The sequence below is a fragment of the Oncorhynchus tshawytscha genome, unplaced genomic scaffold, assembly GCF_018296145.1.
Source record: "Oncorhynchus tshawytscha isolate Ot180627B unplaced genomic scaffold, Otsh_v2.0 Un_contig_6540_pilon_pilon, whole genome shotgun sequence".
Lineage (NCBI taxonomy): Eukaryota > Metazoa > Chordata > Actinopteri > Salmoniformes > Salmonidae > Oncorhynchus > Oncorhynchus tshawytscha.
Window position 1 is genome coordinate 175,400 of NW_024609659.1, and position 13,704 is coordinate 189,103.

The 13,704-nt window shown below is 44.6% G+C and overlaps 1 protein-coding gene across 1 annotated transcript in view; it reads left to right on the forward strand.

Annotated features, from left to right (window-relative positions):
* Nucleotides 1-396: 396 nt before the first annotated feature.
* Nucleotides 397-13,704, forward strand: part of LOC112226281 (periplakin-like) — a 52,436-nt gene continuing 39,128 nt past the window's right edge. The window contains 1 exon segment of the mRNA XM_042316670.1: nucleotides 397-608. Within this exon segment, the coding sequence (XP_042172604.1) occupies nucleotides 559-608 (50 nt within the window). The 5' untranslated portion in view covers nucleotides 397-558.

Sequence of the window (13,704 nt, forward strand, 5' to 3'; positions counted from 1 at the left end):
TACAGTCTGACCTGTAACCAATATATCAACGTATATCAACCTGACCTGTAAAAACAATGTTATAGATTTGCTTTTGAACACTGCTTTGACTACTCTCTCAAACACTGGTAGTTGTATTTTCATCTGAGCAAATGGCAATGTGTTGATAACATAGTAGCAATGTTCATACCTAAAAGGTGCGGTATCCACCTGTAACCTGTATGGAAAAGCATAAAACCATTCCCGCCCACGCGTTCATAAGTGATAGGTATGCATCACATACAGGGAGAAATCAACAGGCACCCCCCTCCTTTACTGCGGATCAGTTTTCCTGTGCTGACTGACTGCTGGAAGGAATTAGCGCCAGTGGGCGTCGCCGAATCTCATCATTTGACTTTCCCATTTGTGTGTGTGTGGAGCGTACTGGGGGCATAACCTACCTGTCCGAGGAAGAGAGAGAACATACCAGAGAACTCAGAAAGACGCCTCACCTCTCCCCAACGGGATATCTTCACAGAGAGAAGCACAAGAAGAGACAGGTGTTTACGGGAGAAGAATCCGAGTCGTCCCGCTGGCAAAATGTTCAAGAAAAAACCCGGGAAGAGCGTGACCATCACGCAAACGAAAAAGTCAGTGGTTGTTTCTATGGTGAAAGTTTTCTTGGTGGTTATAGATATCAAATCATCAAATCAAATTTATTTATATAGCCCTTCTCCTTGAAACTGGAGCAGCAGTTCTTGGTGGTTATAGATAGCCAGTTGTAACTTTGTAATCACTGTGCAAGTTTCTTTTAATGTCGCATTAGGAAAGATAAAGTGAAGTTGGACGTTTGACAAAGTGACAACACTGTCAGTATGCTTCAGGATTATATTTATGATCGTTTATGATAATGCGTATTTTATAACTTGACGACACTTCTGGGACATTGTAGGACTATGTAATACAATAAATTAAGCCACGTTGCATGGGGGGTTAAGTCATATTCCAAAGTTTATACAACTCTGGAAAATGGCTTATAATGATATTGTTTTGTGTAGCCTTAGTTTATACACTTGAACGTCCTTTTAATTTGGCCAGAGGGCGTGGCTGTATGTTAGTGGCAGTAACTGGTTTGATAGCTTTGGCTTTCAGGGTAGAGTGAGAGAATACACGGTGACTTCAACCCAGCCCTGTTCAACTACTTTTCACTTAAGGAAAGTATTGACCTCACTTTTGCCGAAATATAGTCAAATATCAGGCTACTGTATCGGCAAAAAAGAAAGAAATTGAACCCAGTCGTGTCTTTGTTCATATAAACAATATAAATCCCTATATAATTATACAGTGAGGTGTTTAACCATGCACTCCTACCTGTGAATAGTGTAATTAGTGACGAGCTGCCCCCCCAAAAAAATCTCCAAATATTTATCAACATTTTCAACTGTCACTTTTCACTCTCACTTCAGGAACTTGCTATACTGGATCTTCTCTGGGGCAGTCAGTGTATGCATCCCACACCGCACACTATACCCCTATGGGCCCTGGTCTAAAGTAGTGCTCTATGTAGGGATCAGAGCACCATGGGCCTGGTCAAAAGTAGTGCTCTATGTAGGGATCAGAGCACCATGGGCCCTGGTCAAAAGTAGTGCACTATATAGGGATCAGAGCCCTATGGGCCCTGGTCTAAAGTAGTGCACTATATAGGGATCAGAGCCCTATGGGCCCTGGTCAAAAGTAGTGCACTAATTAGGGAATACAGCCCTATGGGCTCTGGTCAAAAGTAGTGCACTAATTAGGGAATAGGGTGCCCATTTGAGACGCATACGTCCCGGAGCCATACATTACATAGATAACCATTGGAAACAGATTTGCTAGCTAACCTCTCATGTTCCAAGCCAAAGGAGTGTTGTTATTACTAGGTGGCCCTGACTCTATCCTGCCCTCCTCCTCCCTCCTCCTCCCCCTCCTACTCTCACTCGACGAGTGACAACCTGCATGCTCTGTGCTCTCTCTGTTCAGAGACACTGACTACAACCCAAATTAAACCCTATATAGTGCACTACTTTTGACCAGGGTGCATAGGGCTCTGATCCCTATATAGTGCACTACTTTTGACTAGAGCCCTATGGCCAATTGCACCCTATTCCCTAATTAGTGCACTACTTTTGACTAGAGCCCTATGGCCAATGGCACCCTATTCCCTAATTAGTGCACTACTTTTGACCAGAGCCCTTTGGGAATAGGGAGCCGTTTGGGACAAAGCCTTAATGGGAGGCTCATCATTGACTTCAGTAAAGAAGGGAACGTATCTTGTCTGATATCGAAGGAAAGGCCGAGGAAGCTGCTTGAAACTGTTTCTAGCTAGTGAATGAGGCTTTCATGTTTCAACGTATGAGTCAGACACAATGTTGGAATAATGAAAACCACACACATTGTGTGGGCGTGCGTGTGCGTGCTTGCATGCATGCATGTGTGTGGGTGTGGGCGTGTTTAATTTATGTGTAGGGTTGCAAAATTCCTGAAACTCTGAATATATTCCCTGATTTTCCTGAAATGCTGGTTGTAGGATTAATGGAATCAAGAGGGAATCTGGAGTCCTCCAACCAGGATTTTTAGAAAATGCATCACAACGTCTGGCTGCAGTTATTTAATGTTGGTCAACACATCACAACTTCCAGGGGGCAGTGATTTAATCAGAGTTATTGGTGGTCTTAAGGGTATTCAATAGGTCTAGTGAACAGATCAGGGTTATTGGTGGTCTTAAGGGTATTCAATAGGTCTAGTGAACAGATCAGGGTTATTGGTGGTCTTAAGGGTATTCAATAGGTCTAGTGAACAGATCAGGGTTATTGGTGGTCTTAAGGGTATTCAATAGGTCTAGTGAACAGATGGTGGTCTTAAGGGTATTCAATAGGTCTAGTGAACAGATCAGAGTTATTGGTGGTCTTAAGGGTATTCAATAGGTCTAGTGAACAGATCAGAGTTATTGGTGGTCTTAAGGGTATTCAATAGGTCTAGTGAACAGATCAGGGTTATTGGTGGTCTTAAGGGTATTCAATAGGTCTAGTGAACAGATCAGGGTTATTGGTGGTCTTAAGGGTATTCAATAGGTCTAGTGAACAGATCAGGGTTATTGGTGGTCTTAAGGGTATTCAATAGGTCTAGTGAACAGATCAGAGTTATTGGTGGTCTTAAGGGTATTCAATAGGTCTAGTGAACAGATCAGGGTTATTGGTGGTCTTAAGGGTATTCAATAGGTCTAGTGAACAGATCAGGGTTATTGGTGGTCTTAAGGGTATTCAATAGGTCTAGTGAACAGATCAGGGTTATTGGTGGTCTTAAGGGTATTCAATAGGTCTAGTGAACAGATCAGGGTTATTGGTGGTCTCCTCAGAGATTTGCAGATAGGAGACACATGTCTGCTGTAGTACTCCTATCAGCTGGAGGCCAGTGAACAGTGATGATCTACTGTATGTAGTGTGGCTGTATTCTGTAACGCTGTGGACGTTTCAACTTTCTGAACCCTAGATAGAATGGACACATGGGCCCAGTTCCATTTAGGTTCCTAGTATCTTCCCTTAGCTCCTACTCCTTCACAGATCTATTAATTAATACTAGAGGGCCTAGGGAACCTAATGGATCTGATCTGGGCCTTTGTTTTTGGGAAGTTCATATTTGAAGGAGTTGGTTGTCTAGGAAGGGTTTGTCTGATCTGGGCCTTGGTTGCTGGGAAGTTCATCTGGATCTCATCCCTCCCACCATACCCTCAGCGACTCATAGTTACCTTCTGGTTACAATTTGTCCCTCTCCTTGGAAATACTTTACTCCTTATTCGGAGAGATGTGTGTCCAACACTCCTATAGACAGACTAGAAATCACTGGCCACTTTGATAATGTTTACATATCTTGCATTACTCATCTCATATGTATATACTGTATTCTATACTATTCTACTGTATCATAGTCCATGCATTACTCATCTCATATGTATATACTGTATTCTATTCTACTGTATCTTAGTCCATGCATTACTCATTTCATGTGTATATACTGTATTCTATTCTACTGTATTTTAGTCCATGCATTACTCATCTCATATGTATATACTGTATTCTATTCTACTGTATCTTAGTCCATGGCGCTCTGACATCGCTCATCTCATGTGTATATATTGTATTCTATACTATTCTACTGTATATTAGTCCATGCATTACTCATCTCATATTATATATGTATTTATTCTACTGTATCTTAGTGCATGCATTACTCATTTCATGTGTATATATTGTATTCTATACTATTCTACTGTATCTTAGTCCATGCATTACTCATCTCATGTGTATATACTGTATTCTACTGTATCTTAGTGCATGCATTACTCATTTCATATGTATATACTGTATTCTATACTATTCTACTGTATCTTAGTCCATGCGCTTACTCATCTCATATGTATATATTGTATTCTATACTATTCTACTGTATCTTAGTCCATGCATTACTCATCTCATGTGTATATACTGTATTCTATACTATTCTACTGTATCTTAGTCACTTTAATGTTTACATATCTGGCATTACTCATCTCATATGTATATATTGTATTCTATACTCTTCTACTGTATTTTAGTCCATGCATTACTCATCTCATATGTATATATTGTATTCTATTCTAATGTATCTTAGTCCATGGCGCTCTGACATTACTCATCTCATGTGTATATATTGTATTCTATACTATTCTACTGTATATTAGTCCATGCATTACTCATCTCATATGTATATATTGTATTCTAGACTATTCTACTGTATCTTAGTCCATGCATTACTCATCTCATGTGTATATACTGTATTCTATACTATTCTAATGTATCTTAGTCCATGCATTACTCATCTCATATGTATATACTGTATTCTATTCTAATGTATCTTAGTCCATGCATTACTCATCTCATGTGTATATACTGTATTCTATACTATTCTAATGTATCTTAGTCCATGCATTACTCATCTCATGTGTATATACTGTATTCTATACTATTCTAATGTATCTTAGTCCATGCATTACTCATTTCATATGTATATACTGTATTCTATTCTACTGTATCTTAGTCCATGCATTACCCATCTCATATGTATATACTGTATTCTATTCTACTGTATCTTAGTCCATGCATTACTCATCTCATATGTATATACTGTATTCTATTCTACTGTATTTTAGTCCATGCATTACTCATCTCATATGTATATATTGTATTCTATACTCTTCTACTGTATATTAGTCCATGCATTACTCATCTCATATGTATATACTGTATTCTATTCTAATGTATCTTAGTCCATGCATTACTCATCTCATGTGTATATACTGTATTCTATACTATTCTAATGTATCTTAGTCCATGCATTACCCATCTCATATGTATATACTGTATTCTATATTATTCTACTGTATCTTAGTCCATGCATTACTCATTTCATATGTATATACTGTATTCTATTCTACTGTATCTTAGTCCATGCATTACCCATCTCATATGTATATACTGTATTCTATTCTACTGTATCTTAGTCCATGCATTACTCATCTCATGTGTATATACTGTATTCTATATTATTCTACTGTATCTTAGTCCATGCATTACTCATTTCATATGTATATACTGTATTCTATTCTACTGTATCTTAGTCCATGCATTACCCATCTCATATGTATATACTGTATTCTATTCTACTGTATCTTAGTCCATGCATTACTCATCTCATGTGTATATACTGTATTCTATATTATTCTACTGTATCTTAGTCCATGCATTACTCATCTCATATGTATATACTGTATTCTATATTATTCTACTGTATCTTAGTCCATGCATTACTCATCTCATGTGTATATACTGTATTCTATATTATTCTACTGTATCTTAGTCCATGCATTACTCATCTCATGTGTATATACTGTATTCTATACTATTCTACTGTATCTTAGTCCATGCATTACTCATCTCATGTGTATATACTGTATTCTATATTATTCTACTGTATCTTAGTCCATGCATTACTCATCTCATGTGTATATACTGTATTCTATATTATTCTACTGTATCTTAGTCCATGCATTACTCATCTCATGTGTATATACTGTATTCTATATTATTCTACTGTATCTTAGTCCATGCATTACTCATCTCATGTGTATATACTGTATTCTATACTATTCTACTGTATCTTAGTCCATGCATTACTCATCTCATGTGTATATACTGTATTCTATATTATTCTACTGTATCTTAGTCCATGCATTACTCATCTCATGTGTATATACTGTATTCTATATTATTCTACTGTATCTTAGTCCATGCATTACTCATCTCATGTGTATATACTGTATTCTATTCTACTGTATCTTAGTCCATGCATTACTCATCTCATGTGTATATACTGTATTCTATCTATTCTACTGTATCTTAGTCCATGCATTACTCATCTCATGTGTATATACTGTATTCTATATTATTCTACTGTATCTTAGTCCATGCATTACTCATCTCATGTGTATATACTGTATTCTATATTATTCTACTGTATCTTAGTCCATGCATTACTCATCTCATGTGTATATACTGTATTCTATATTATTCTACTGTATCTTAGTCCATGCCGCTCTGACATCGCTCGTCTGTATGTGTATATATTGTTAATTACATTCCTTTACTTAGATTTGTGTGTATTGGGTATATGTTGTGAAATTGTTAGATATTTTAGCAATAAGGCCCAAGGGGGTGTGGTATATGGCAAATATACCACGGCTAAGGGCTGTTCTTAAGCACGACGCAACGAGGAGTGCCTGGATACAGCCCTTAGCTGTGGTTTATTAGCCATATAGCACAAATGCCCGAGGTGCCATATTGCTATTATAAACTGGTTACCAACATAATTAGAGCTGTAAAAATAAATGTTTTGTCATACCCGTGGTATACGGTCTGATATACCACAGCTGTCAGCCAATCAGCATTCAGGGCTCGAACCACCCTGTTTATAATACTTGTTAGATATTACTGCACTGTTGGAGATAGAAACACAAGCATTTCGCTACACCCGCAATAACATCTGCTAAACACGCGTTTGTGACCAATAACATTTGATTTGATTTGATCTGAACCGCTAGACTAGGCAGCCATCTTATTGCTATGACTGTGTCGTAAGAACTCTCACGAATGTACTTTCCAGGGCATTCTATAGGCGTACTCTTTCCTTTAGGCCAGGGTTACCCCGACTCTGTCCTAACACGCTACACAGCTCCTTCAACTAACCAACTCATCATCCAGCTTTGATCATTTAAATCAGCTGTGTACACACACACACTACGGCTGGTTAACAAAATACATAGCGCTGCATTAGGGCCCTTTCAACATGGCCTTTGAACTCACACACACACACACACACACTGTCAAGTGTGAAAGGTTTGGTTTAATAAAGGAGGATCCACACTGTATTAGCCTGAGGCCTCTTTGTTCTATAAAGGACGATACGCGATGTATGACCCTAATGGCTCACATTAAGTCCTACAGTGAGAGCTGGACTGAATCAAAAGAGAACCATTTGTGGCTCACATTAAGTCCTACAGTGAGAGCTGGACTGAATCAAAAGAGAACCATTTGGGGCTCACATTAAGTCCTACAGTGAGAGCTGGGCTGAATCTAAAGAGAACCATTTGGGGCTCACATTAAGTCCTACAGTGAGAGCTGGGCTGAATCTAAAGAGAACCATTTGGGACTCACATTAAGTGCTACAGTGAGAGCTGGGCTGTGAATCCAAAGAGAACCATTTGAATGTCCACGACTCAGATTATACATCTCATATGTTAGCTTTTCATGCAGTAGCAGTTGTAGGGAGAATGTATGTTGTAAGACACACTCAGGACAGGACAGTAAGGAGTCTATTCATCAGCATATATCAGGAAAGGAAAGCCACCCACATCCTCATTAGTGAGTTGGAGAGAAATGACTGACCAATAATAACGTCCCTCCTTCATCCCTCCCCTCCCCACTCCACCATCCACCCCCACTCCTCCATCCTGCCCCACTCCTCCATCCCTCATCCACCTCCACTCCTCCATCCTCCCCCACTCCTCCATCCCTCATCCACCCCCACTCCTCTATCCACCCCCACTCCACCATCCACCCCCACTCCTCCATCCACCTCCACTCCTCCATCCACCCCCACTCCTCCATCCACCTCCACTCCTCCATCCACCCCCACTCCTCCATCCACCCCCACTCCTCCTATCCACCTCCACTCCTCCATCCTCACCCACTCCTCCATCCCTCATCCACCCCCACTCCTCCATCCACCCCCACTCCTCTATCCACCCCCACTCCTCCATCCCTCATCCACCCCCACTCCTCCATCCACCCCCACTCCTCTATCCACCCCCACTCCTCCATCCACCTCCACTCCTCCATCCTCCATCCACCCCCACTCCTCCATCCACCTCCACTCCTCCATCCACCCCCCCCACTCTTCCATCCACCTCCACTCCTCCATCCCTCCCTCCATCCTCCATCCATCTCCTCATCCACCCCCACTCCTCATCCACCCCCACTCCTCCATCCACCTCCACTCCTCCATCCACCCCCACTCCTCCATCCACCTCCACTCCTCCATCCACCTCCACTCCTCCATCCCTCATCCACCCCCACTCCTCCATCCACCCCCACTCCTCCATCCACCCCCACATCCTCCATCCATCCTCCCCACTCCTCCATCCACTCCCCCCACTCCTCCATCCACCCCACTCCTCCATCCACCCCCACTCCTCCATCCACTCCCTCCACTCCTCCATCCACCCCCCTCCATCCATCCCCCCACTCCTCCATCCTCCCCCCTCCTCCATCCATCCCCCATCCTCCTCCATCCCACCCCCATCCTCCATCCATCTCCATCCATCCATCCACCCATCCTCCATCCATCCTCCATCCTCCTCCATCCACCTCCACTCCTCCATCCATCCATCCATCCTCCATCCCACTCCTCCATCCACCCCCACTCCTCTCATCCACCCCCACTCCTCCATCCACCCCCACTCCTCCATCTATCCCCCACTCCTCCATCCACTCCTCCTCCATCCACCCACCCCCACTCCTCCATCCATCACTCCTCCATCCCTCCTCCATCCATCCATCCACTCCTCCATCCACCTCCTCCATCCTCCTCCCTCCATCCTCCCCCTCCTCCATCCATCCTCCCCACTCCTCCATCCCCCCTCCATCCCTCATCCTCCCATCCACCCCCACTCCTCCATCCTCCTCCATCCTCCATCCTCCTCCATCCTCCCCCCCACTCCTCCATCCTCCCCCCTCCTCCATCCACCTCCCTCCATCCACCCCCACTCCTCCATCCACCTCCCCCATCCTCCTCCATCCCCTCATCCATCCTCCATCCATCCACTCCTCCATCCACCTCCACTCCTCCATCCACCTACTCCTCCATCCACCTCCACTCCACCATCCACCCCCACTCCTCCATCCACCTCCACTCCTCCATCCTCCTCCACTCCTCCATCCACCCCCACTCCTCCATCCTCCCCCTCCTCCTCCATCCTGCCTCCATCCTCCATCCCTCATCCACCTCCACTCCTCCATCCACCCCCACTCCCATCCATCCACTCCTCCATCCACTCCACTCCTCCATCCACCTCCACTCCTCCATCCACCTCCACTCCTCCATCCCTCCATCCTCCTCCATCCACCCCCACTCCTCCATCCACCCCCACTCCTCCATCCTGCCCCACTCCTCCATCCATCCCCCACTCCTCCATCCCCATCCACACCCCCTCCATCCACCTCCACTCCTCCATCCACCTCCATCTCCTCCATCCACTCCTCCCCCACTCCTCCTCCCCATCCCACTCCTCCACTCCTCCATCCACCCATCCATTTTTGCCCCTGGAACCCTCCATCCAGTTGGAACCAGGGGCATCCACCCCTCCATCCTGCCCCATCCTCCTCCATCCCTCCATCCTCCTCCACTCCTCCATCCACCTCCACTCCTCCATCCACCCCCACTCCTCCATCCACCTCCACCTCCACCATCCACCCCCACTCCTCCATCCACCATCCCTCCTCCATCCTGCCCCACTCCTCCATCCCCATCCTCCCTCCTCCATCCCTCCACTCCTCCATCCACCTCCACTCCTCCATCCACCTCCACTCCTCCATCCTGCCCCACTCCTCCCATCCACCTCCCTCCTCCATCCCCCACTCCCCATCCTCCTCCATCCCTCATCCATCCCTCCATCTCCTCCATCCACCTCCACTCCTCCATCCACCCCCACTCCTCCATCCACATCCACTCCTCCATCCACCCCCACTCCTCCATCCACCCCCACTCCTCCATCCACCTCCACTCATCCATCCTCCATCCCTCCCTCCATCCTCCATCCACCTCCATCCCCTCCTCCATCCACCTCCATCCTCCTCCATCCCCCCTCCTCCTCCTCCTCCACCCCCACTCCTCCATCCCTCATCCACCCCCACTCCTCCATCCCTCTCCATCCCCCCCACCCCCCTCCTCCATCCCCATCCACCCCCACTCCATCCACCCATCCTCCATCCTCCTCCTCCTCCATCCCTCCCCACTCCTCCATCCATCCTCCCCATCCACTCCCCATCCACCCCCCTTCCTCCATCCACCCCCACTCCTCCACCCCCTCATGTCATTTTGCCCCTTGGACATCCCTCCCCAGGGGCCTCCATCCACCCCCATCCTTCCCTTCCCCATGGACCCCCACTCCTCCATCATGTCATTTTGCCCCAGTTGGAACCAGGGGCATCATGTCATTTTGCCCAGTTGGAACCAGGGGCATCATGGCATTTTGCCCCAGTTGGAACCAGGGGCATCATGGCATTTTGCCCCAGTTGGAGCCAATGCCAGTTTCACAAGAATCCAGCCGTTTGTCAGTGGTTGAAAACACCCAGACTCTTTGCACAGTGTGCCATGCAATCCCGCTGACTTTGAGTAGATATGGCAAGGACTATAATTTATGATTTAATTCAAATGTCAAGCCGGGGCATGGAAACCTCAACATATGATTTAATCAAACTATGAATGCCTTGAAAGGTCACATAAGCAAACAGTTGTACATTTCTGATATTAGAACACCTGTCTACTAATGCTATACATATCTGTGTGGCAGCGTAGCCTAGTGGTTAGAGCGTTGGACTAGTAACCGAAAGGTTGCAAGTTCAAATCCCCGAGCTGACAAGGTCGTTCTGCCCCTGAACAAGGCAGTTAATGTCCCCCATCCACTCCTCCATCCACCCCCAATCCTCCATCCACCCCCATTCCTCCATCCACGTCCCTACAACCAGTTCCTCCATCCACGTCCCTACAACTAGTTCTGTCCTCACCAGGACATCACAGCCAGGATCAACACAGTGCCACAACTAGTTCTGTCCTCAGGAGGACATCACAACCAGGATCAACACTGTGCCACAACTAGTTCTGTCAGGAGGACATCAGCCAGGACTGCCACAACTAGTTCTGTCCTCACCAGGATCAGGAACACTGTTTGTTCCTAGGCCGTCATTGAAAATAAGAATTTGTTCTTAACTGACTTGCCTAGTAAAAATAAATAAAAAATAAAAATCTATTACTTTCTAGTACTGTCTATTTCTACGTGCCTGAAGCTGGATACTGGGTTTCTGCTCAAGTCCATACAACAGTGAGATCTTATTCAGATAGGCTGATTTATCACGTAGCAGCTCTGGGTTCAAATCCTTTCATATCCTCTTTCTGGGCTTGATTGAGCTTGCCTGGCGCAATGGATCCAATAGAATATGAAACTGTCACAAACGACCCAACCCTGTTCATCTGGCACCCCGGGCAGGCAAAAGCAAACGCTGAAAGTGTTTCAAGTATTTTGAAAAGCATTTGAACCCAAGTCTGCTAAGTGATAAATCAACCTGTCTGAATAAGACCACACCATTATATAGTCTTGATCAGAACCCCAGTCCAATACCCAGCTTCAGGCACGTAGAAATAGACACTACTATCGATAGATGTGTATAACCAACAGGTGTTCTAATATCAAACAATATAAAACTCTTACTCTTCAATGCACTCATCACCTCATCACTTCAGGCTGCGGGTTATTTAAAGATCATTCTCTGTTACATAAAGGAGAATAGAACCTGTTGGGCCAGTTCTGTAGGAGGAGAAGAAGAAGCACCTTCTGGAGATGACAGACTACAACAATACTCTACAACTAGTTCTGTCCTCAGGAGGACATCATAACCAGGATCAACACTGTGCCACAACTAGTTATGTCCTCAGGAGGACATCACAACCAGGATCAACACTGTGCCACAACTAGTTCTGTCCTCAGGAGGACATCACAACCAGGATCAACACTGTGCTACAACTAGTTATGTCCTCAGGAGGACATCACAACCAGGATCAACACTGTGCTACAACTAGTTCTGTCCTCAGGAGGACATCACAACCAGGATCAACACTGTGCTACAACTAGTTCTGTCCTCAGGAGGACATCACAACCAGGATCAACACTGTGCTACAACTAGTTCTGTCCTCAGCAGGACATCATAACCAAGATCAACACTGTGCTACAACTAGTTCTGTCCTCAGGAGGACATCACAACCAAGATCAACACTGTGCTACAACTAGTTCTGTCCTCAGGAGGACATCATAACCAGGATCAACACTGTGCTACAACTAGTTCTGTCCTCAGGAGGACATCACAACCAGGATCAACACTGTGCTACAACTAGTTCTGTCCTCAGGAGGACACCATAACCAGGATCAAGGAGAGTGGAATTGGCAAGCGATACCGGAGTGCCAAGTCTAGGACAAAAAGGCTTCTCAACAGTTTTTACCCCCCAAGCCATAAGACTCCTGAACAGGTTGAATGACTATCTGCATTGTGTGCCCCCCCCCCAACCCCTATTTTATGCTGCTGTTACTCTCTGTTGATCATATATGCTTAGTCACTTAGTCATTTATGTACATACTACCTCAAATAGCCCAACTAACCGGTGCATTGTGTCCAACCACCCACCACCCGCCAATCTCTCTTTTACGCTACTGCTACTCTCTGTTCATCATATTTGCATAGTCACTTTAACCATATCTACATACTACCTCAATCAGCCTGACTAACCGGGGCCTGTATATAGCCTCTACTGTATATAGCCTCTACTGTAAATAGACTCTCTACTGTGTATCGCCTCACTACTGTATATAGACTCTCTACTGTATATTGCCTCTCTACTGTTATATCGCCTCTCTACTGTATATAGCCTCTCTACTGTATATAGCCTCTCTACTGTATATAGCCTCTCTACTCTATATAGCCTCTCTCTCTGTATATAGCCTCTCTACTGTATATAGCCTCTCTACTGTATATAGCCTCTCCACTGTATATAGCCTCTCTACTGTATATAGTCTCTCTACTGTATATAGCCTCTCTACTGTATATAGCCTCTCCACTGTATATAGCCTCTCTACTGTATATAGCCTCTCTACTGTATATAGCCTCTCTACTGTTATCATTCACTGTTATTTCCTGTTTTTTATTTCCTTACTTATCTGTTGTTCACCTAATACCTATTTTCTTTACTTAGAAATTGCCTGTTGGTTAGAGCCTGTTGTAAGTCAGCATTTCACTGTAAGGTCTACCTACACCTGTGGTATTCGGCGTACGTGACAAATAAAGTTTGATT